This window comes from Macaca mulatta, chromosome 16 (assembly GCF_049350105.2).
Source record: "Macaca mulatta isolate MMU2019108-1 chromosome 16, T2T-MMU8v2.0, whole genome shotgun sequence".
Classification (NCBI taxonomy): Eukaryota; Metazoa; Chordata; class Mammalia; order Primates; family Cercopithecidae; genus Macaca; species Macaca mulatta.
The window spans coordinates 52,095,856-52,121,159 of record NC_133421.1 but is presented as its reverse complement, the minus strand read 5'-3'; the positions used below and the strand labels follow the sequence as shown (position 1 = coordinate 52,121,159).

At 53.3% G+C, this 25,304-nt stretch overlaps 1 protein-coding gene and 1 long non-coding RNA gene across 13 annotated transcripts in view; one reads left to right on the top strand and one right to left on the bottom strand.

Moving 5' to 3' along the window:
- Positions 1-25,304, bottom strand: part of CUEDC1 (CUE domain containing 1) — a 93,992-nt gene that overhangs the window by 9,302 nt on the left and 59,386 nt on the right. For 9 of the 12 annotated variants that reach the window (XM_015119168.3, XM_015119169.3, XM_015119173.3 and 6 more), the window contains exons 2-6: positions 14,239-14,897; positions 9,020-9,147; positions 2,961-3,087; positions 2,033-2,225; positions 647-730 (exon numbers count right to left, since the gene is read on the bottom strand). In XM_015119168.3, the coding sequence (XP_014974654.1) occupies positions 647-730; positions 2,033-2,225; positions 2,961-3,087; positions 9,020-9,147; positions 14,239-14,580 (874 nt within the window). In that variant the 5' untranslated portion in view covers positions 14,581-14,897. Of the gene's footprint in view, positions 1-646; positions 731-2,032; positions 2,226-2,960; positions 3,088-9,019; positions 9,148-14,238; positions 14,898-15,291; positions 15,506-25,304 lie in introns of all 12 variants that reach the window. The other 3 variants (XM_077970983.1, XM_077970988.1, XM_077970985.1) reach the window with 1 other exon arrangement.
- On the top strand, positions 16,654-23,851 carry LOC144335526 (uncharacterized). Its single transcript, XR_013406455.1, has 2 exons — positions 16,654-16,923; positions 22,626-23,851. It is a non-coding gene; the product is annotated as an uncharacterized LOC144335526 (long non-coding RNA).

Here is a 25,304-nt window from a genome sequence, read left to right as displayed (position 1 = left end):
CATAAGGCAGTTTGGAGTCCTTTTCTTTTCTTTCTTTTTTTTTTTTTTTTTTTTTTTGGAGATAGGGTCTCACTCTGTCACCCAAGCTGGAGTGCAGTGGCATAATCACAGCTCACTGCAGCCTCAACCTCCTGGGCTCAAGTGATCCTCCCACCTCAGCCTCCTGAGTAGCTGGGACTACAAGCACATGCCAATATGCCCAGCTAATTTTTGGTACTTTTTTGGTAGAGACAGGGGGACTTACTTTGTTGCCCAAGCTGGTCTTGAACTCCTGGACTCAAGCAATCCATCTGCCTCGGCCTCTCAAAGTGTTGGGATTACAGGTGTGAGCCACTGCACCTGGCCATGTGTCCTTGACTAGCCTATACTCAAGGCATAGGTTGAGAGTTCAGCCAGCCTATGTTATTTGATCACAAATGGGGGCTCAGAAGCCCAGCAGTGGCTGGATTGGAAAGACCCCAGAGCAGCTAAATGGAGTGGATATGGAGGTGGGGGGAGAAGCGGCCCCACCAGCCTGCTGAGGAGGCCCACACCCCCTCCTACAATCTGTTTTTTCACCCTACTCCCAAACTCCAAATATGCAAAGCAAAGTTGGGTATGAGCCCCCCCATGCCTCTAGGTTTTCTTCCCCAGAAGGCAAAGTTACCTGGGACAGGAGACGGAAAGCCAAAGTCGTTTCCGACAGCCACGCTGCTGGATTTAGATTTCTGGGATTCGTATTTCAATCGATCTGGAAAAGGACCACATTCATAGGTCAGGGAGGTTAGCTCCTGGGCTCCCAGGGACAGGCTGGGCTGGGATACGGTAGTTTGCTAGAGGCTAAGTCCCCAGAATCGCACATGAGCACACACGGGCACCCAAAATATGAGTGCACACAACATCTACCAGCTCTCAAAGAACCAGCAGTAAGAGAAACTACTGCCTGACAGCCATCTCAAATGTCAGAATTAAAAGACTCGGAGAGATTGTAGAGTCCAAACTCTCTCATTTAAAAGGAAAGGCTTGGCCAGGGGTGGTGGCTCACGCCTGTAATTACAGCACTTTGGGAGGCTAAGGTGGGCAGACCACCTGAGGTAGGAGTTCGAGACCAGCCTGGCCAACATGGTGAAACCCCATCTCTACCAAAAGTACAAAAATCAGCCAGGTGCAGTGGTGTGTGCCTATAATCCCACCTACTTGAAAGGCTGAGGCAGGAGAAACACTTGAACCTGGGAGGCGGAGATTGCAGTGAGCCGAGATTGAGCCACTGCATTTCAACCTGGGCGACAAGAGGGAGACTCTGTCTCAAAAAAATAAATAAATAAATAATAAACGGAAAGGCCTTGAGCCTTCCAGCACCTTTGCTGCAGAGCTGGGGCTAACCTTGGGCCTCAGCCCAGCCTTCTCCCTGCACAACTTGCTCCTCCCCCACCAACACACCATCAGTTACACACACAAGCTCTCACGCTGTGGCCATCACAGGGACAGAGCTCCACCGCCCTCTCATTTCCTCTATCCCAAACGCACTCCCACCCTGCAGGGGAAAGGTAGCCAGGCTGGGGAGCAGGGTCTCCAACCCAGAGACAACCCAAATACCTGCAAAGTTCCAGAGCCCCTGCTCTAAGGTCTTCCACTCAAGAGCCTCCCCAACCCTGGCGTTCACGAACCCAGTCATTCTGTTCCCGGAGCTCCAGACACATCACGCCTGCCTTGGGGCTGGGGCTCTGTGAGGAGGGGCAGTGCTCTTCTCCCTGCTGCCTTGTGCCAAGGCCAGTTCCTGGCACAGAGCAGGTGTGCAAAGGGAAGAAGGCCTAAGAGTGCACACCCTTCTTCCTCTGAGTCCCGAGGGAGAAAGGGGTGGGTTAGTGACCCAGGTCCCCATAGGCAGAATTCTGAGGCTCCCATGGGATAACTTGGTGGGAGTCAAGGCTCAGTAGGACAGAAAGCACCTGGCCCCTCAGCCCCCAGCTCAGTGCTTTCCTGAGCCCCAAGGCTAAAGCCAGCATCACCTCCCTTCTTCAGCCAGGGAGAAGTGGCTGCAGGCACTGCCCACCTCTCTCCAGGGCAAGGAGGAAGTCGCGGTTTCGTTGCAGCTCCTTCATGAACTCCTCGTTCTGTAGGAAAAGCGCGATCCTCTCATCCTCCAGGTACTGCTTCCAGCGGCTCTCCTGGTCTCGGGGCCCTGGCCCAGTCATGGCAGGTGGACCTCCGTCTCCGCTCCCAGGCTTGGGGCCCCCAGCATTACCCTGAGGAGGGAGGCGAGCATGTTGAACGTGTACACACAAGGGTACATGTTGCACAAACATCCACATCCCTCTGGTTGCACACACGCCCTGTCCAAGATCCTCTAGCCCTCACCTGAGGCTCACACCTCCTAATGGAACCTAGTGGCAAGCCAAAATCCAACGGACAGGTCAGAGCCCTCATTGCAGGGGACACAGCAGTAGCCTAAAAACTATTTTTCCTCCACGCCACGGACCACCTCATACCTTCATCTACAACCTGAACAGTCCTGAAAAGAAATCTGCAAACTGTGGAACAGCCTATACGTGGATTCCCAAACTCAACCCTCTCCCGGCACCGGCAGCCTCAGGGTGGACCTGCCCCGCTGTGGGGCACCTTGGAGCATGCCAACATCTATCGAGAAGCTGCCTCTGGCCCTTTCCCGAGGGAGGAAGGGGGGTGCTCTGGCCCTCCACCATTGGCCACCCCATGCCCGCCTCTCTCCAGCCTGAGGTGACTGCTGCAGCAGACAGCCTCCTTAGGCTGCCACCTTCCCTGGATAGAACAGGAAACCTCCAGACCCAGGCAGGAAGTGAGGCTTTCAGTTCAGCATTCTTTCCCTACGAACCCAGGGCAACAGAAATAGCTCAGCCTGGGTTTAAACATCAGGAAGTAAAACTGGCTGGCACAAATTGTGTGGGCAAAGAGAGATGCTGGACAGGCAGGTGGGAGTGGAAGGCGGGGGCGGCCCCTGTTACCTGTATGCTGTCCAGCTGCTGGGGGAGGATGCGGAGAAAGTCATCCGGGAGGTTGCCCAGTAGTGGTGGGTTCCAGTTCCGATAGCGTCTCTGGCTTGTAGGGGCTGCAGAGCTCAGCACGTCGATACTAGGGGATGGGAGGTGACAGGGAAGAGGGAGTCATTAAGCCCAACCCCAGGTCTCCTGGCCCCATCACACCAGGTCCTCAGGCAGGTCAGATCCTGCTCAGAGATTCCCATGGCCTCCACTGCCCCCAGAACAAAGGCCCATCACTTTGTGTCATCACTGGAGATGTCTCCACCGGCCTCAGCGAACTCCCCAGCCATTCATGCTGTCCAGTCACATGCCCGCCCAGGTCTCTAGACCTTCAGCGCTGTCTGTCCATGGTGCACATGTGGAACTCTGTGGATTTAGCTATAGATGTTTACAAATGTGCCCTAAAGACAGCAGGGATTGTATCCTTTCATGCTTCTATGCTAGCACCTACACAGTGCCAGGCTCACGGTGCTGAGTGACAGGTATGGTCCAAAGGAACAGACACATAAGCCACCAACAGCACAGCCTGCTGCATGTTGGTTTGCTGAAGAGGGGGCATATGGGGACGCCAGGATCCGTACAGAGGGTAAAGCAGATCCAAGCTCCAGTTCTGGCTCAACCATCAGCCGGCGGGGTAGTCTTAGGTGGGCCCCTGTTCCCCTCTCGGGTTCGGTTTCCTTAGCTAGAAACTGCTGCCTCCCTGCCCAGGTACTGGGGAGCCCCTCAGGAGGCCATGTCCTGAGCAGTGTTCTGAAAAGTGTGTGGAGAGGTGAGTGTGGAAGGGATCTCCCTCTCAGGGTGCTCTGGGACCACTCTTTCCAGGCCTGGTGTGTGTGTGGCAGGAGCTCCGTGCCATGGCAGAGCCAACAGCTGGGCAAGGCAGTAGAGGAAGAGGGGGTGGCACACACACCCTCCCTGACCCCCAGGCTCCCGCCCTACCGCCCTGGGCCTGAGGGCAGCTCGGAGCCCAGCCAGGAGCTCCCCACAGCTCCATGGCAGCCTGCAGCGTGGCAACCGCAGGACACGTGTTCCGCTGAGTCAGGGAAACGGCACACTGAGAAGGCAGCCGAGGGCCGGGCGGTGGGGGCCGCTCTCGCTCTCTCGGGCCTGGCTTTGATTTGGTCTCCAGCTCCAGGAATCCCGCCCGCCCCCTCACTGGAGGGGAGCTTTTCCGGGCTGCAGCTGACTATGGAAATAACTTCCTTTCCTTTTCTATTTTGGGCGGGTGGCCGGCGGCGGGGGCGAGGGGAAGGGGCGGGGGCGGCAGCAGACGGGATAACCAGCTGCTAAGTGCCTGGTGGGAGCTCAGCTCTTGCAGACTGGAGCCAAGGGAACCCCAGCACGCCTCGTCCACCCTCTGGCTGCACAGACACAAGGGGAGAGGGAATGGTCTGGAGAGGAGCTTGCATCACAACCCGGGACTCCCATTCCTAGGCCAAATTTTTTCTACATCACTGCCACCTTCTGCCACTGTTGGAGGCTTCATTTTTCTCCAAAGGCCAGAGATGGGGAGTGAGGAAGCCCCATCTCTCAGGGACTCGCAGACCACCCCAGGCTACAGCAGGGAGGGACCCTCACCAGGGGTATTACCCGTTCTTGGGGTCTCAGGGTCTTCATCTGGGACACGGGTGCCCACCCCCAACTTAACCACACCTCGGAGCCACCCAGGAAAGCAGCGGAGGGAGAACCTCAGAAGGTGCATCTGGACTCCTCTAGCCACGAGGACTCCAAGTGCAGAAGGGGACAAGGTGGAGGAGGCCCCTGTTCTCAGCTGAGTTTCCTTGCTGCTGGGCCTGTGGTCCTGAAGGAAGGCCAGGCCCAGCCCCCTCCTGGCCCCTTGCCTGGCACTGGTAGAGATGAGGTCAGCCCACAGCTGCGTGAGCCAGGGGGCCCTGAGCACAGGCAGCCCAGGCAACTCCATTGTGGTCGGAAAGGAATGTCAGAAATGAGCTGAGACGCAAATAAAAAAAAAACTTCCAAGGCTGTAATTTTAACGGAAAAACAGCAGGCGGCCTGTGTGGATGGGTCCCCTGGGTTTCAGAGACCATCTTTCTTTCAGACAGATGGAGGGAAGGACAGGCTGGGGGAGGGGAAGGAGAGAGGCGGGAGGATTTCCCAGCCCAGAGTCTCTGACTCTGGACCCCAAAACTACAACTTCAAGCCCCATCGGACCCCTAGGTTTACCCATGGAACATCAGACCTGATGGAAAGGGATTTCAGAGACAGGCCTTCCAGGTAAAATTTTTGGTAAAAACTGGACATTGAAGTCCAGAGGTGGTTCAAGCCATGTCCCAGGACACACACATCATCCAGGCAAAACCTGGACCCAGGGATCGTGACATTTGAAGCATGCTCCCGGGGGGTGGCCCTGCCTCTCTTGCCCTAGCAGGCCAATGCCCACGCTCCCAAACTCTGCTCCATCTGCAGGTTCTCGGCACCCCAGTGACTGGAGGTAGCAGAAGGGGGCCAGGCCATTCCCCCACTCAAATTTGATCTCCCTCAGCAGCCAGAGGAAGAATCCTAAAACATGAGCCTGATTGTGTCACTCTCCAGGTTAAGGCCCTTGAATGGCTCCCCGGCTGGCTGCAAGAGAACATGGAAGCTCCCTGGAAGGCCACAGGGCCCTTGATCTGCTTACCTCTCCAGCCTTACCCACCGGTAGATACTTCCAGGAGGCCCCCAGATGGGCCCTCTTTCCTGCCTCCAGGCCTCTGCACATGCTCCTTCTTTGCCTGAGCACCTCCCTGTCCTCTGCTTCTCCACATTACTGCCAATGTGACCTTCAGGTCACAGCCTGGATATCAGTTTCTCCTGGCAGCCTTCCCTGCCCCTGTGTCTTGGGCTTCCCTAGACCCTGATCTCCTTGGCAGCGTGTGGGGAAACAGGCAGCACCGTATTCACCTCCACATCACACACATGGCTCAGCACATGGTTCACACACATGGTTCAGGAGTGCTGTCCTCACCACCTCAGCACACACATGGCTCAGCACCTGCATACACAGCAGGCAATTCAGTCAATGCTGGAAATGAATGTCTTGGATAGAGGGACTGGACAAGGCACTGGAGATGGCCTAGAGGCCCAGGTCTAGCAGAGCCATCCTGGGGCAAAGGGACCCGTGGCTCTACTGAACACTGGCCTCTGGGGGAAGCCTCGCCTCTGGTCTCAATGTTCAATGTTAGAGCTAAACTCAGAGGCCAGCCAGTGTAGCTGGGGGACAGGAGGGAGCAGTAAACCACTGATTATAGATCTGGTCTATAACTGGGACTGTGCTAAGTGCTCCACACACATCTCATTCAGTCCTCCTCAGTGCTAACATGGAAATTACTATTCCCATTTCAGGGGAGGCAAACAAAGCTCAGAGAGGTCAAGCAATGAGCCAAAGGCCACATTGCAAAGGTGCCTGGAGAATTCTAAGCTAGGCAGGTGAAGGAAGGGGTGGGGAAAACAGACTGCTTCTGTCTGACTCCACTAGTCAAGTTCTCCTCAGTGCATCCACTCCCAACCCAGCAAAGCCTTCATTTCCTGAGTCAGGCTCCAGAACCTCAAGCAAGAGCAGTAACTTGTCGAAAGCCCACAGGGTCTCCTGAGCCTTGGTCTAGTGCTGAGGTTACCTTGCCCCCAAGTGGGACTCCCATCAGTGAACTGCACCACCCTGCCCTCCCCCGCCCCCACAGCAGGCTGAACACCCAGCCAGAGTAGGGAGGGAGGATGTGGCGTGGATATCCATACCACATTTATACTGGGATTTTCAGCCAAGCCTGATGGTATGCCCTGTAGTCCCAGCTATTCGGGAGGCTGAGGCAGGAGGACCGCTAGAGGCCAGGAGTTCAAATTCACCATGGGCAACATAGTGAGACCCTGTTTCTATTTAAAGAAAAAAAACTCCTTTCTCTTATGGCCTCAGTTTTCCCTTCTGAAAAATAGGTGGAACCACTCTGCCTAGTAGAAACTGAACTTTTTGCAAAAGTATCTTGGAATATTTAAAAAAAAAAAAAAAAAAAGGTGGGGGTCGGGGCAGGTCCAATGGCTTACATCTGTAATCCCAGCACTTTGGGAGACCGAGGTGGGCGAATCACCTGAGATCAGGAGTTCGAGACCAGCCTGGCAACATGGTGAAACCCCTTCTACTAAAAATACAAAAGTTAGCCAGGCATGGTGGTACACATCTGTAATCACAGCTACTCAGGAGGCTGAGGCAGGAGAATCACTTGAACCTGGGAGGCGGAGGTTGCAGTGAGCAGAGATCATGCCAATGCACTCCAGCCTGGATGATAGAGTGAGACACCGACTCAAAAAAACAAAAAGTCAAAGAAAGGAAAATCATTTAGCCCGGGGCTCTGTGATCCATCCCAGGCTGCAAGTCCTGCCTATGTCTCACCCAGACCCACTCACTCACTCCCCACCTCCCACTCCAGTACAGCCTGCCAGCTCCTGGTACCATTCGTGATAAAGATCCCAGCTCTGTTCCTGTCCCTGACTCAAAACACTTCCCTCCCTCCTCCCTCAGTAACTTTCTAGGACTGACTCTATGAGCTCCCTAAGCTGCAATCACAGAGATTTTTCTCATTCGGGAGGTGACAGGACACAGCAGTGAAGAGTGATTAGCTTTAAGTCAGAATGACCTGGATTCAAACTCCAGCTCTTAGTCTTGGGGAAGTTATGGAATCTCTCAAGGCTCAGTTTCCTCGTCCATAAATAGGGGTGATGACAACAGTGCCCGCCTCTGCGTTAAATGTAATGGCGTAGGTAAAGAACCTGCTCTGCTTCTGGCATTGGAAGGGTGCTTAGTCAATGCTAGCTATACTTGTGTGATAACAGAGTTCACCACTGCTCTAGGGCTGTTCTGGGGAGAAGGGAAGATCCAACTGGGGCAGGTGCCCTGTCCCATCATCTCCGCACCCCCTCACCACTCCAGGCCTGAGCCATTCTAAGAAACAGCAGCTCTAGGGCAAAGAGGCCACACCCCAGCTCCGGCAGCCCCAGCACAAACGTGGAGCCCAGAAAAACAAGCACCCCAGAGACCCGGGGGACCTTGTTGGCAACTAGCTTGCTTATTTATTTATTTATGATTTATTTATTTATTTATTTATTTATTGAGACAGAGTCTCACTCTGCTGCCCAGGCTGGAGTGCAGTGGCGCCATCTTGGCTCACTGCAACCTCTGCCTCCTGGGTTCAAGCGGTTCTCCTGCCTCAGCCTCCCAAGTAGATGGAATTATAGGCGTACGCCACCACCCCCGGCTAATCTTTGCATTTTTAGTAGAGATGGGGTTTCACCATGTTGCCCAGGCTGGTCTTGAACTCCTGACCTCAAGTGATCCACCTATCTTGGCTTCCCAAAGTGCTGGGATTACAGACGTAAGCCACTGTGCCCAGCCTAGCTTCATTTTAAGCTTCCAAATTACAGTCTCTAACCTGGAAGAAGTTTCCAGGGACTTTGCAGTCTACCTCCCTGCCTCCAGTTATCAAACTACCTTAATGAAAGAGACTTGCTCTCACTGCTTAAAAATCCCCACAACATCCCTAGCCCAAGGATGGCAGCTAGCCATTCCATCAATTACTGATGACTGGCTGGGAATGCTGTGTTCTGTGTTGAGGAGGATCTGAGGCTCTGTCTTGACTCAGCAGGAAAGAGCACAGTGATGAATCAGTCATGTTTGCTGTGGGCTTGGGAGGGGAAGTGTCAGTACACATTCCCTGTTTGTCATTCCTACTCTGGCATCTCCCTTGACTATAAGCTCCCAGAAAGCAGAGGCTGAGCTTTACTTAACTCTGTGTCCCATATGGTACGAGACACACCGCCTAGCCTACAGTAGGAATTTAGGAAATGTTTGCGCTTGCAATCCTTACCTTTTGCAAGTTCTCCTTGGTATCTAGCTAAAATGTCTCTTGCTGCAGTAGAAGCCTGTTCTTGGAGAATATACTGAGGGGTCCAGCCAAGTTTCCTGTTGTTTGTACACAGCCCCAGCCACTGATCCTCTTCCCTACCACCCTGTGCTCTGAGACATGACAGATTCTCACCGGGGAGGCGGAGTCGGGGGAGCCAGAGGGTAGGGCCGGTCGAACACGTGCATGTGGTAGGCTGGTGGGGAGTACACAGGCGGTGGCTCTTCATCCGAGCTATCGGGTTCCAAAGTCCTTTCCAAGATCTAAATCAGAGGCAACAGAGAAAGAAATATTAATCATCCCTCCTTGAATTTAAATACCATTTAGACAAAATCAAGTGTGGGAGGGCAGGTATAATAAAGGAACTCTGTGTGTTGCTAGTGGGAGTGTAAATCGATACAATCACCACTTTAGGAAACTGCCTTTTTGAAAAAGCTAAACATAGCTACCTCTGACCCTCTAGTTCTGGCACACTCCACAGACATCAAAGTATATGTCCCCAAAAGAATGTTCACAGCAGCATTCTCCCTCCATGTGCAGTTCAAACACAGGCAGAAACAAACACACAGTGGTAAGGGTCAGGGCGATGTGCCCTCTGTGGGGCGGGTAAGGGCGGGAATGGACACCAGGGGCACTCCAGGTTCTGGGGATGATGGCTCTTGAGCTGGTGCTGATAATGTGTTTTATTCACGCTGTGAAACTCCACTGAGCTGCATGCGTGTGACTCATGTGCTCCTGTACCCACGCTATTCTTTGATGATAACATCATTCATACCCTCTCTCAAAGTACCTCCACGTCTCTGATGTCACCTTAACCTCGAACAACCTGGTGCTGTAGGATATGGCTCATTACCCCATTTGACACAGAAGGAAACTCAGGCCTAGGCTAAGTGACATGGCAAAAGCCACATGCTTTTTAGAATAGATCTTCAACTTGGACCACAAGGATCCCTCCCTCAGGCACACTGGCTGCACACTCAGGTTGGACTCTCAGGGCGGAGTAGCAAGGGGAGTGCCTGGGATGCCTGCTCTCCTTCCCAAGCTCTTGTCTTCTCCAGGAGCCAAGAAGAGGGCCAGGGAGAGGCCAAGGACTGGGCAAAGTCTGGGGTCCTGCTCCACTGACTAACTTAGATTCTTCCCCAGAGACCCAGAGAGGAGTTTGGGGCAGCTAAACACATGGCTACCTCTGACTCTCCAGTTCTGGCACACTCCACAGACATCAAAGTATATGTTCTCCTGCCTCAGCCTCCCAAGTAGATGGAATTACAGGCGTGCACCATCACCCCTGGCTAATCTTTGTATTTTCAGTAGGGCGGGGTTTCACCATGTTGACCAGGCTGGTCTTGAACTCCTGACCTCAAGTGATCCACCACAGGAGGCGGCCCCTGACTGGGAGATCCTTCACCACACAGCCCAACCTGGCCTACACCTTCACCTCCCGCTCACTCCCCACAACTCTGTTCCCATCTCCTCCAAGATCAAAGAACATGGGAGGAGCTCAGAGAGGCTGTGACTCTCAGGTGCCCCAGAGCCCCCAGACCTCGAGTGAGTTTGCAGAAGTCACCATAATCACGCTGCCTGTATAAGCCTGGGCTGGGCCAGGCTGCACTGGTACAGCTCTGCCCTGAGACCAGCCACGCCCAGCACACACAGCCTCCCAGGGGCACCTGGTGGGTAGGGAGGTGAGCCTGTGCGTGTGAGCACACCTACACACACATACCCACACACACGCACACATGCACACACATGCACACGTGCTCTCTGCAGTGCTCTGCGCATACACAGCTAGCTCAACCCAAGGAGGCCTCGCGCCCTGGAATGCACTAACGTTCTTTCCTTTGAGGCCAAAAGTATTTAAACAGATGCTTTTGCAGGAAAGGAAGAATGTAGCACTTGGCAGGCCACTGCTCTGCTTACCCTCAATTTCCACAAGAAAGGAAAAAAGAGAACACTGTAAGCGCTGCTCCTGTTCCCTGGCGAATCTTTGGTGCCTGGCACAGGACAGTGGCCCCGCAAGTACCTGGCTCATTCAGAGAACTTGCTGCTGCTGTCCCCCAGCCCCGACACCCTGTTTCCCAGACCCCTCTGCTCTGAGGGATAGGGCTCTGGGCTGCGGCCTTGAGGCTAGCAGTGGTGGGTCTGGGTGGCTGGCCTGGGCTATTCCCACTGATGTGGGTCGGAGTGAGGTGGCTGAGGAGGGGAGGAGAGCTTAGTAGAAACTGTCCCCTAAAGGAAGCTGCTTGGGGTTTCCTCTGACTGTGGCCAGCAGCAGTCAGCCCCCTAGACTCAGGGCAATCAGGCCTCCCCAGCCACACCAGGAGGGCCCCCAACACAGCTCCTCCGTGCAGCCTCCCAGGGCAGCAAGCCCAGACAGACGTTCATCAGAGCCTCCTGGAGAGGACTTGGGAAACACAGAGAAGGCAGATGGCCGGCCAGGCAAGCTCCAGAATGCAGGGCCTGAGTCCCAAGGAGAGTAACCCCAGCAGCGCTGCTGGTCTCCCTGGCCTCTCCCTCCCACTGCCACCAGCCACAAAGAGGTTGTTCTTCTGGCTCTAAAGGTGCTGAAGTTTTGGGCTTTTCAGCCTCCTGGCTTAACTCATTGTGGGTGATGGATGCCTGCCAGGTGCTCCAGGGGGGCAGGGTGTAGGCCATTTATCTGACAGGAGATATTTCTCCATGGCAAGGATACCCCTCGGGCCAGCCCACCATCCATCAGCCCCCAGAAAGGTTTTTTTTTCCATTCAGCAGTTATTGTCATTCCAGCTGTGGCTCATAAATTTTCCGAAGCACTTTCCGCTGGCTCAGGAGCTGCCTGCCTATGGGCCCAGGCAGAGTTCCAAAGGTGGGGGGTTGGGGAGACTGCCAAGGGAGGGGAGGGGGCTCAATTTGGAAAGCAAGATTCTTAGAAAAACAGAGGGGGTGGTGAAGCCTTGCAGAGGTTTATAGGGCTATGGGGGCCTTGGACAAAGGAGGAAATACTACCCTACCTGCCAGACTGTCAGGGCAAATCAGACTGCAGAAAGGGTCAGAGCTTGCAGAGAGCTTTCTTTCCAGTTCACACTTAAAGCGTATACAGTTGACTCTCGAATAACATGAGTTTGAACTGCATGGGTGCCCTTACAGGCAGATTTTCTTCCACCTCCACCACCCCTGAGACAGCAGGACCAGCCCCTCCTCTCCTCTCACTCCTCCTCAGCCCACTCAATGTGAGACGATGAGGATGAAGCCCTTTACGATGATCTACTTCTACTTAATGAAGAGAAAATATATTTTGTCTTGCTTATGATTTTCTTAACATTTTCTTTTCTCTAGCTTACTTTATTGTAGGAATACAGTATATGATACATATGACATACAAAATATATGTTAATCAACTGTTTCTGTTAACAGTAAGACTTGAGGTCAACAATAGGCTATTAGTAGTCAATTTCTGGGAAAATCAAAAGTTATATTAAAAAGTGAATTTTTGACTGTATGGGGGGATTCACTGCCCCTAACAGCTGCATTGTTCAATGGTCAATTGTATCTGCAGACACACACATACACACGCACACCCTCACTCTCTCTCTCCTTCTTTCTACAAAGAGGATCCATATTTTCCCATACTCCTTCCACCACCTACTCCAAGTAGATCAAAGGAGTGGTCTCCCAAGGAGAGAGACAATGGAAAACTGTACAAAGACAGCAGCAGCATTTATTCATTCAACAAACACTCCCCAAGCGCTTGCTATGTGCCTGGATCGTCCTGGGTGCTGCAGATGACACAGGTATAAGCCAGATGTCTTTGCCAACAGAGCTTCTCCACCCCCAGGAGAAGTCTCAGCAGCACACACTAAGGAGGAAACGCAAGGAGACTTCGCCTTGCAGGATGACTGATGGAGAACAGGGACGAGGGTAATAATAACGCCACAGCACAAAGTTTGTGAGGATTAGAAGAGACGACACATCGGGACGGGTGCGGCGGCTCATGCCTGTAATCCCAACACGTTGGAAGGCCGAGGCGGGCAGATCACCTGAGGTCAGGAGTTCAAGACCAGCCTGGCCAACATGGTGAAACCCTGTCTCTACTAAAACTACAAAATTAGCCGAGTGTGGTGGCACATGCCTGTAGTCCCAGCTACTCGGGAGGCTGAGGCAGGAGAATCGCTTGAACCTGGGAGATGGAGGTTGCAGTGAGCTGAGATCGCACCATTGTACTCCAGCCTGGGTGACAGAGGAAGACTCTGTCCCCCGCCACCCAAAAAAAAAAAGTAGAGATGATACATCTAAAGCACTTAGGATGATGCCTGGCATGGGTCGGGACTCAATAAAGAGTGGAGTTAAATCCCACCTGATCTGGGTCCTGGTCTTGTCCATGGCTGCAAGTCCCAGATGGCCCTGTGGACAGCACCCCTCTGATTAACAGGCTCTGTGTGCCTCACCCTTCTGCACCAAGCACCTCAGGCTCTGCTGATACTAGGAGGCCAGATGTCCACTGAACTCGGGTGGGACTGGGAGGGACTCACTACCTCCAGCAGATGGGTACTGATGCAGTACCCAGGTCCCCTCTCTCCAGTCACCTCCCTGGAGAGACTGCTTGGCTATGGCTCACTACTGCTTCCATCAGGCCACAGTCAGAGGGATTTAACTGGCAAGTCTGATTCCTCACTACCTTTCCATGGCTATGCTCCCAGGATACAGCCACACTCTTTTTTCTCAGCATCAGGGCTTTGTCAACCTCACTGATCTCCTCTCACTCTAGGACCCTGACAGATGGTCCTGCTGCCAGTTCCCTAGCCAGTCAGACACTATTTCACCTCCCAGCCTCTGCACAAGCTGTTCCCTTTGCCTACACACCCTTCCCCCGGCTTCACTCTTCCTTTGGGTCTCCGCTTAGGGTTTGGGCTTAGCCATCGCTTCCTCTGGGAAGCCACCCCTTTCTGCTGCTTCCCCGTCTCCATCGAGCACTTACTCTGGCTGTCAGTACGGGACTCCCGCTCCTAGTCCACACTGGACTCTGAGCTCCAGGACGGCAGAAACCTGGTCTAACTTGGCCACTAGCGAACTCTAGGCCTGGAAGTGGAGTTCAGTATGTTGGGGTGGGGCCCAGGCACCTGCATTTGTAACAAGCACCTTGATTGTGATGCCTCCTGACTCAGGGTCTAGTGCCACGTCTCACACGCCACTGAGTGGGTGCTCAGTGTTTGTTGAATGACTGCATGATTTCTGCCCATAAAATAAGGTCACTGACGACGGATGGTACTTTTCCCTAGGGGAAGTAAGGCTGCTTGCTAATTAGAACCTAGACAGCGGAGTAACCCAGGTCTTCTTAGAGGTTCCAACGGTGGTTGGAATTACCTGGGCCGCGCCCCTACCTCCGGAGGGATGCTGTCCTCCGAGTCGGAGCTGTCCTCATAGACACCGCCGCCACCGCCGCCGCCACCGCCCTCCAAGTTCATCTGCAGCAGCTGGTCGATGGTGGCGTCCACAGCACCGCTGTTGGCGCGCAGCACGCATTCGATGATGTCGTAATCCATGTTGGGGAACATGGTCTTGAAGTCATCCATGGCCTGGTTGAACTCCAGGCGGCGCACCTGGCGGGCCGGCCGGCTGTTGTTGAGCTCCTGGGGGGAGGCCGCGCCTCCCCCGCCCCCGCGCGCCCCGGCTGTGCCACCCCCGCCGCTGCCGCTGCTGCTCCGGCGGAACAGGCTGGTCATTTTGCGGAGCCGCTTGGAGAAAATGTTTCTAGCCGGCAGCAAAGCCCCTTCCCCGGGGTCTTTCCGCGGTCAGCCGCTTGCTTGCTCTGCGGCCTCGGGCAGCTCACTCCAGCGCCTCCTCCGCCCCGGGTGGCCAGGCAGGAATGGGCTGCCGAGGGCTCCGGGTTAGGAGACTACGGGCGCGCGGGGCCCCAGGCGGCCCTCGGAGAGTGGTCCTCGCGGGGCGGTGGCATGCGGGACCGGGCCGTGCTGGGGCTGGGCGGCCGGTCATCCACACCCCCGGGGCATCCTGGCACCAGCTTCACGGATGGTCCCACCTGAAACCGAGGGAAATGGAGTCAGGGCCGAGACTAGCAAAACATGAGCTCAGGCCAAGGGCTATTAAGAAATGAGGGCAGGGAGGCGCGACCCCTACCATGCTCAAGGGAGACTTGCTTCTTCCTCCTGCTTTCTCCCCAGCTTCAATAATGAAATCCCTGCAGTTCTTTACTAGCACAGGACAGCTATCAGTTAGCAAGAGCTTCCTCCGACCCAGGTACCATCCTAAGCGTTCTATGGGGGCCAACTCATGACAGTACTGTAAGGTAGGTACTAGTATCCCCATGCTGCAGATGGAAAAAGTGAGGTATAGATGCTGAGTTAGTGGAGGAGTCAGGATTTGAATCTGGGACATATGGCCCCCAAGCCACTGGTCTCTACCATTACACTTACTGCCAAGGACCCCTGAAGAGCTGACTGAGGCAGGAGGGGCTCTTAAAGATGTCCTGCCTCTCTGATCTCTAGTTCCTGTTCTCATCTTCTCACATCACTGCCCCAACGTCGTGGTCCCACCACCAGGGCAGGCATCTTGTGCAGAGCTCCACCAAACCCCAGGGACAGCAGTGATGAGAAACGGGACCCTCCAGTGTCACCGGGAGCTTCTGGCCTGAGAGAGGAAACAGAGCTCCATCCTTGCAGAGCCTCGGGCTGTTGGGGAGGCCCATTTCCCACTCTTGGTAAACTCATGTCAGGCTCTAAGACTCAGTCCGCTCCCCTGAGAAGCACCAGCCCAACAGAGAGATGCAGAGAGATGCAAGGCCATTGTCAACTCCTGGAATTCATTATCCTCACCCCAATGTCAGGCCGACATGTTTTATTTATATCACAGACATGTTTGTTCTTGTGGAACACTCAGTGTCCCTAAATATTTTTTAAAATCCCAGAAGTTTTTTCTCAAAGTTGTCTTGAGAAACCATATACATCATAAATTCTGTTATTATCCCCACCACGCCCAGTTCCCCTGCCCCAGCCAATGTGTGTCCCTCAGCCCCCAGGGTCAGCACAGTGTCCTGACAACATGTATGGGTGGAACTGAATAGCAAGCACAATGAGGGACCTGAATCTGCCACAGAAAACTGCCTGGCCCACTCAAACCTACGCATGTAAACCACCGCCAAGGTTGCATTTCTGTTAGCACAGACCACTGGGAAGGGAGTGTGCCTAAAAACACCACCTCTGACTTTTTCATGCCTACTCCAAGCCTTACAGTAATTTCATTAATTGTAGAAAAGTGGCAGATTTTAAGAGACCATTCCATCAAATAATATTCTTGAGTTTGATGAAACAGGTGCAAACCTGTTTTCACTTTTCTAGGACTTGGAGTCACAATCTTAACAGCTAATATAGAAATATTCCTTTTTTTTTTTTTTTTTTTTTTTTTTTTTTTTAGTCTCCCTTTGTTGCCCAGGCTGGACTGCAGTGGTGCAATCTTGGTTCATTGCAACCTCTGCCTCCCAGGTTCAAGAAATTCTCCTGTCTCAAACTCTCAAGTAGCTAGGACTACAAGTGCACGCCACCACACCCAGCCTTTTGTGTGTGTGTGTGTGTGTGTGTGTGTGTATTTTTAATAGAGATGGGGTTTTGCCATGTTGGTCAGGCTGTTCTCAAACTCCTGACCTGAGGTGATCTGCCCACCTTGGTCTCCCAAAGTGCTGGGATTACAGGCATGAGCCTCAACGCCTGGCCAAGATGTTTTTGTAAGCACATCAAAACCCTGAGAAAACCTGCTCACACTCCGGTGTGTCTACATCTCAATTTTTCATTTTTTCTTTTTTTTTTTGAGATGGAGTCTGGCTCCAGCCCAGGCCGGAGTGCAGTGGCGCGATCTTGGCTCACCGCAACCTCCACCTTCAAGGTTCAAGCAATTCTCCCACCTCAGCCTCCTGAGTAGCTGGGACTACAGGCATGTGCCACCACGCCTGGGGCTAATTTTTGTATTTTTAATGGAGATGGGGTTTCACCATGTTGGCCACGCTGGTCTCAACCTCCTGGCCTCAAGTGATCCACCTGCCTCGGCCTCCCAAAGTGCTGGGATTACAGGCATGAGCCACTGCGCCTGGCATTATTTTTTCTTTGCATATACCACCATAAATGAATTTATTTTACTAATGTAATCAAACCATAAATTCTATGCAACTAGTGTTTTCCACATAAGATATTGTGGCCATCTTCCCATGTCAGAATATGTAGGGCTACGCCATCATTTTTAGTGTCTGAATAGTATTCTGTTGACTGAGTGAAGCATGATTTATTATCTAACTCCCTCTATCCCATCTCTTCCCACATGAGCAAGTCAGAGCCCAGAGGGGCCAAAGCCATTTCACAAGGAGACACCTCAAATGATCAGTCCAAGAGAGTTTTGCTGTGAGAAGGAACACAGGAAGGTAGCCAAGTATGACATGGTTTCCCATAGCTGGCTTTAGACACCCCAACACCCCCACACCCACATCTCCTACAGAAGAGTATGCAGCTTCGCCTCAGCCAAAATGCCCTCCGAGGCAGGGCTCCACCCTGACAACCGCCTTTGTCCTGGGCTCTGGGAACCTGCCCTCAAGTCTCTAACACAGACCTCAGGGCCAGGAGGCCCCAGAAGCTGATGCCTTGGGCTACTGTCTGCTGCCCTAGTGTCATCACACACAGGGGTCAGTGACTTGTGTAAGGCCTTCTGGAGTAAAGCCATCAATCATCTCCCTGCCCCTCCGGTAATTTACTAAGAGAGATGCAGGGACCCGGCTCTCACTCTGCCAAAGGCAATCTCTCAGAGAAAGATGACCTGGGCCATCCCCAGGGGAGGAAGAAGGAAGATGGCAAGACCTACATTGTCCCCATTAGCAGCCCTCTGGACAGCTCCCTCGGGTTCTGGGCCTCTCTGAGTGTTGAGAAGCTCCAGAAGCCACTTATAGGAAGCACGCACCGGTTCAGACAGGGCTGCAGGTCCCCCTCCGCACTCCCCAGCTGTGGGGCCTCAGGCAAGTCTCCCATCCTCTCCATGGCCCTATGTCCTCATCTCGATGCACCCCTTAGGGGGTTTCAATGGGAATGAAATAAGATAATCCTCAGCACACTGCCTAGAAGGTGGCATTCGAGTTATCACTGCCCCAGGAGGCTGGTAGAGAGCCAGGAGCAGTGGGTAAACTGGCCAAGCTGCCCCCGCAGGGGGATGGGGTAGGGAAATTCTAGGGGAGTTTTCCCCAGCACCTGGATGTCAATCCCTGGAACTCTTTCAGGCCTCTGGAAGGAAATATCGATCCTCACGGCCCCGGGGGAGGCTGGGCTGGCCTGGGCAACTGGAGACACAGCAGCTCATGCAGCCGCTTCCATTTGGCCCAGGTGCAAAGCATTGAAAGCATCCTTGTGGGGACCACAAAATGTAAAGGACTGACAACTCCAGCCCAGGCCCACACCCCGCCTCACATTACAGGTGAAGAGCCTGAGACCCAAGTTTAGGAGGGAGTTGCCTGAGGACACACAGTGAGTAAAGGCAAAGTCTAGACTTTTCTATTAAAGGGTGGTTCTGTAGATGAGGAGAGTGGCTCAGAAACAGTAATGGGAAACATTTTGATTTACAGAAGCACCATTTCCACAAGACTTTATAAGGTCTGAGACTCCCAGGCTGCCTATAGAACCAGGTGGACTATAGAGGTTCCCAATTCTCAGAGCACTTTCCCTTTCTCCCCCTGGCTAAGTTCAGGGCAGAGTCTGAGGCCCTGGCTGTGGTGTGCCTGGGAGCAGGCTCAGAGTTGTCCCTGCCAGGCTGCCTTTTGTAACTAGCACTGCTCAAATGAAAAGCAGTTTAAAATACCTGAAAGGATTGAGGCAAGTAGGCGACAGGTTTATGAGCTTTTGCCACGTGCTTTCACATTTAATCTTTACTACAACTCCATGAGACAGGTGTTGCTGCCTCCATTTCATAGCTGTGGGAACCACTTCAGAGAGGTTAGGTAAACTGCCCAAAGTCACACAGCCAGTACGTGGAGAAGCCAGAATTAGGAACCCACTTCCTAAGAGGCAAAAAATGCCAAGTAAGGCTCACAGGGCTATGAGCCAAGGAGCATAAGAAATTCAGCCATGTGTGCCCCAGGTTCAGGAGACTGGGCATAGCCCAGAGGACACTTCGGCAGAGGAAACATGACCCAGACAGCATGGTAGCAAGGTCTCTTGGCTCTGCTCCAGAGCTGGATCTGTGACCTTGGAGAAACCATACCACCTCTCAGAACCCCAGCTGCTGAGCACTGGTAGGGAAACAAAGGGAGATAACCCCTGACTGGCTTCTGAAAAAGGAAGCAAACAACCCACTGGGCTTATCAGACCTCTTGGAAGCTGACTCAGAGGCTCCCCTGAACTCATGGTTGTGGATGACCTGGGGCCTGGGAAGCAGAAACCCCACACCTGTCCTCCTCCAGGTCCCAGGGAGCCAGGATCAGAGTGGCTCTCCACCTCCCCTGTAAAGGAATCCAGGCCTGGCAGGGGCGGCAAACAGCCAACCTCCTCTCCTAGCATGAGCACGCAGCCAAGGCCTGAGTCACTCCCGGCTTGGCCCACGGAGGTGGGCAAGCTGCCCCAGTGCAGTTCATCTGGCCTTGCCCAAGGTCATCCCAGCCAGCCTCCTGCCTGGCGCATCAAGGCCAGCGACGGTCTGCATGGGGGCTGTGAGAGCCGGGGAGCCAGAGCCCTGGGTGCACTTTCTGACCCTAGTAAGGCTGTGTGACTTGGGGAAATTGTTTCATTTCTTTGAACCTCAGCTCCCTCATTTGTAGACATAGGGAGAGCACCTCCTTGGAAGGAGTATTCATAGAACGTACATGGGTACCTGGAGCATAATAAGCACCCAATGAGACAGGCTGCTGTGGCTTCGGGCACAGGCCTGGGACCTTTTCCCGGGGTAGACTCACTCCCTGAGCAATCTCATCCAGCCCCACGCCTTGGAATACCATGTGCATACTGAACACTGGCTCTCATGTGCTCCAGCCTCTCCTGTGGGCACTCCCCTCAACCCCACACTCATACAACCTTCCTGCTGCCTCCACTTGGACACCCAACAGCAGCTCCAACGACATGGATCCATCCGACCTGGGATTCCCTCCAACCCCAACCTGTTCCTCCCCTGCCTTCTCCATCTCTGTTAATGGCAACTCTCCCTGGCTTCGGCCAAAACCTTTGGAGCCATCTTGGAGCGCTCTCATTCTCTTACACTCTGTGTCCAATCTATGGCAAAGCCTGTCTTCCCCGTCTGCCAAATGATTTCTGAATGTGGCCACTCCTCACCACCTCCACAGCTACCACGCCCTCCCTAGCTCCCTGCCTCCCACTTGCCAGCCTAGAGACCCCTCATCGCAGGGGTCATGCCCTTCCTCTGCTCCACACCTCCCAGTGGTTCCCATGTTCCCAGAATACCCAGAGTTTTACTGTGGCCAACCCACATGGTCCTGCCCATGACACCTTTTGACCTTGCTGTCAAATATGCATGCACACATACGGAGAGAGCCTCACTCTCGGCAGTTACCTGGATCATTGCTAGTCCACCAATGAGCCAGGCACACTCCCACCCAGGGGCCTCTGAACTTACTTTTTCCACCACCTGCTATGTTCTGCTCCCACATATCTACACAGCTCCCTTCCTTCTGGTCCCTACTCAACCATCACCTTGAGTGGGGACCAAAGAGGCAAGTCCACCCCCCAACATCCCAGTGTTCCTAACCCTTTAGGCTTACCTGTCCTGTTCATGAAACAGACCACCATGGATATTATACATTTGTCACTGATATCTTCTCCATTAGAATGTAAGCTCCATGAGGGCAGGGGCTTTGCCATACTCACTGTGGTATCCCCTGTGCCCGAATCGGTGCCTGGCATGGTCAATAGGTATTTATGAGGCGAATGAGTAAAGAAGGGAAGGAAAGATGGAGGAGTGCAGTAACTGTGCATTTCCCTCCCTTCCCTTCCTCCTCTGGCTCACAGCAATGGTGGGCGGGGGGCTTTTCAGTTTCCAAAGCCCTCTCTCCCCCACATACTCATTTACTCCTCACAACAAACCTATAAGATATATAAGGAAATGTGTTATTATCTCACTTCAGAGACAAGGGGTCTGAGGCCAAGGCAGCCCAGTGACATGGACACAAGGCTGATGGCAGGCTGCCCCTTTCCAAGCCAATGCCAGCACCGGGGGCAGGAGGTCAACCCCCTCCTAGATCTGACTTCACCTTCCATTCTGCCCCCCAAGAGGATCAGGGCCCAACCCTGAAAGGTGGGAGTTAGAACAGGAAGCCACAGGTCCCAACAGCCAGCACCTTCCTGTGCCCCACCCAGAGGTCACTCTTCTGGAAGGAGGGTAGGACTCCTCAGACCAGCTCTGTCTCTGCACACCCCAGCCTCCCTCCTCTGAAAATCACCAAGAAGCAGACCCTGCGTCCATCTGTGATTGTCATGATGCCTACCTGCAGAGGGATTTGCTTCTTGCCTAAGATCTGGGCCCAGCCCAGTGGCACTGCCAAACCAGGCCACTAGGTGGTGTCCCAGAGCTCAGGCCTGGGCAGTTCCCAGGGAAAGGGCCAGAGTGGCTTTTCTCTCAGAACCCAAGAATGTGCCCCACCCCCACACTTGGACTGACTAAAAGGGAGAAGAACCACCCAATTGCCTCAGGGGTCTTAGTACCCAAGACCTGCAGAGTTGTCAAATCGTTTAGTCCTAGGTGGGAGATCTGTGGCACATGTGCCACCACCTTCTAGCCCTCGTCCTTGGCAGACATCACTAATCCATCCAGGTATTACTGTCCTACAGAACCCACACAACCTCAGAACCCTCTGCAACACGGCCTCTGCGCAAGCCACGACCAAGTGATTAGAATTGGCATGCAAGACAACCCACTTGCCAGTGCTCTCATTTCCCGTATGGGGAGACGCAGCCCAGGCTCACTGTCTCATTAGGAATCCAGGCTGCAAAAGCCAGTGGGGCCAGAATGAGGTCATATGACCCTGGGAGGCTTGTGTAACCATGGTTGAGTCCTGCGGAAATCTCAAGTGGGTAATGGCAGAGGCTGCTGGGCTGGGGCAGCTGCATCCTCGGCCAATTGTCACCTCAGAGCGGGTGGGGTGCAGGGAAATCTGCCTGAGCTTCTTGGCTTCAGAGCTGAAGAGGCCCCAAAAGGGGGTGAAAGGAAGGGGAGAGGAGAGCAAGAGACAGATAGAGGCTCTCAGGGTGTGTGTGTGTGTGTGTGTGTGTGTGTGTGTGTGTGTGTGTGTGTGTGTCAGGCAGCCCTGACAGAGACGCCTTGTCCTCCTGCCCCTGCACAGGCTTGTTTTCTTCCCAAGCTATTAATGTCGCTGCAGCTTCAAAAGCCGGGTGACCTTTAAACGCTGAGCCTCCTGCTCCTGCCCAAGGCTCGGAAAAGGCTTAATGGAAACTCGACCCAAATGGCCACAGCTGCTGGGGCTGCAACAAAGCCAGCCTCATTCCCGAGGCCCCCAGAGCTGCTGGGCAGCCACACCTGTGCCCGCCCCCAGGCAGCCAGGAAGGGCAAAGAGGACCCTCGGGCACAGCCATTGGAGAAAAGAGACTGCTGGACCTTAGGGGAGGAGGAGGAGGGCAGGGGAGACAGACAATGCTGTCATGCGCTGCTGTGTGACCTTGGGTACTTCTCTGGACCACTGATCTCTTCTACATCTGTAAAACATGAGAATTTGGCAGTGTGGTGGCTCATGCCTGTAATCCCAGCACTTTGGGAGGCCAAGGCAGGTGAATCAGGAGATCAGGAGTTCAAGACCAGCCTGGCCAAAATGGTGAAACACCATCTCTACTAAAAATACAAAAATTAGCCAGGCATGGTGCTGGGCACCTGTGATTCCAGCTACTTGGGAGGCTGAGGCAGAGAACTGCTTGAACCCAGGAGGTGGAGGTTGCAGTGAGCCAAGATCATGCCACTGCACTCTAGCCTGGGTGACAGAGCAATACTTCGTCTCAAAAACAAAACAACAAAACAAAACCATGAGGATTTGATGAAAGGACTCCTCAAGCTCTTTGCCAGCAAGAAGCCCCACTGTCACCCAGAGAAACAGGACACCTGGTTTCTATGCCCACCCAGCAGGGCTGCCGGCAGGGGTGAGGCTAGGGGCAGCCCCTGCCTTCCAAAGGCTACCCCATGAGCTGTGCAGGCTGGGCATGGCATGACGCCTTGGTCACCCCCACCCCTATCACTTAGATCTGTAAGGGTGGGGCCTTCCTTTAAAATTTGTTTTTAACCTTTAAAAATCAGAAGAAAGGCCAGGCTTGGTGGCTTATGCCTGTCATCCCAGCACTTTGAGAGGCCAAGGTGGGCAGATCATCTGAGGTCAGGAGTTCGAGACCAGCCTGGCCAACATGGTAAAACCCCGTCTCTACTGAAAATACAAAAATTAGCCTGGTGTGGTGGTGCGCACCTGTAATCCCAGCTACTTGGGAGGCTGAGGCACAAGAATCACTTGAACCAGGAGGCGGAGGTTGCAGTGAGTCAAGGTCACACCACTGTACTCCATCCTGGGCAACAGAGTGAGACTCTGTCTCAAAAAAAAAAAAAAGATTAAAAAAAGACCTTTTCTTTTCTAATTTTTCTCTCTCCTGCCTCAACACTTGTGGCCATGTCTGTAGCCAATGGGAGATGTGGGGCAGGGACGAGGGCAAGAGGTTCCAGAGGAGGTGAATGAGGTCCCTCATGGACAAATTGGTCCCAGAGCCTCAGTCCTAAGGATATCATCATTCATCTCTGCTCCTGAGGCCCAAATATCAGGCGTGGCTGCCACAAAAGGCACCATCAAGAAGCCAACACTGCCTTCCAGTGAAAAAGATCCAAGATGAGGCTCCTCAGCAGAGAAACATGTCATTTGTTTGGTTCATCTTAGCAAGATAATGGTCATAACAGTCATAATGAGAATAGATAACACTTATTGCCTGCTTCCTTATATGCTAGCCACGACTCGAAGTGCCTTATTGCATGTTAACTCTCTTCATCCTCTCTACAGCTCTATGAGGTGCATATTACTACTGCTGTTTCCACTTTATAGTAGAAAAATGAGGCATAGAAGAGTTGAGTAACTTGTTCAAGGTCACACAGCTAAGCGGCCAAGCTGAAATTTGAAACCAGAGGGTCCGATTCCAGATTTCACGCTCTGTATCCACTGGGCTTGATCACCATTCCATACTCCCTAGAGCCAAGCACAGAGGTGGGCACACAGCAAGAACCCAATAACTGGGAGTTAAATTGAATTCTAAAGGGCAGGGCTGCCCCTGGAGAGGCTGGGGGTGCCTGGGTGCCGCTGGAGGTATAAGGGATGGTGCTTATGTCCAGGAAGCAAGGGAGAAGACAACACTGTGGCAGTTTCCTCACAAACACTTTTTCCCACCCTACTGAAGTTGTCAAGTTGCCTGAGCAACCAACTGTTTTCCACCACAACCTGGGCTGGCTGGGGACTATCTCCACAACAGTCCCTCTCTCCATAAACAAAAGCCACCAGCTCAGCCAAGATATTCGACTCAGGTGCCTGGGAGGAGATCAAACCTCAGTGGATGAGGGGGGTTACTGTCCCCCCTGCCCCCCCAGCAGGTGCCACAGCTCTAGGGGACCCCACTGGGCTGGCAGGAACACGTGCGTTCATGCTACCAAGTCAAAGGGCCCATGCTGGAGGAAGGAGGCCACCAGTAACTCAGGTGCACGGCCAAGGAAGCTGGGCTGGCTCCAGGCATGAGCTCATACTGGACCAGGCCCAGCTTCTTGGGAAAAGGGGTCAGCTGCTCCTCCCTGGGCTTCTCCTATAGGCAGTCAGGCTGAAGCCCTCCAACAGGCTGAGTTCTGAGATCTGGACAGCAGCAGGAGACACCTCTGGGCCCCCAGGATAGGCAGCAATCAATGCCCCACAATTTAGCATCTGAACATGCCCAGGTAATCCAGGCCAAGGAACCCATGATTAGAAAGGAGCGCTCGGGATGGGCAGAGGAGGGTCCTGCAAACAGAACTCCCAACCCCTGCCCCTACCCTCCACACTAAGGCACACTTTGCACCTACCTACTGATTCAGGAATTCCACTTCTATGAAATTTACCTACAGATGATATGTTTGCAACTGTGTATGTGCATAAGGATATTCCTTGTAAGTGTAACAGCAGAAGACTGGAAACACTCTACAAGTCTACCCAGTAGCAGGCTGATGAAAATATGATACATTATCAGCATCCTCCTCTCTATATATAATGCTATTCAATAACAAACAAAAATGAGGGATTTCAATATGTCTCCTTAGCCCAAGACCTAAGGGAACAATGCAAGGTACCAAACAATGAGTATAGTCACTCTACTACAGTGCATTATGGGGTGGGTGTGTGTGTGTGTGTGTGTGTGTGTGTGTATGAACTCTGAAAGGATTCACAAGAAACTTACATGTT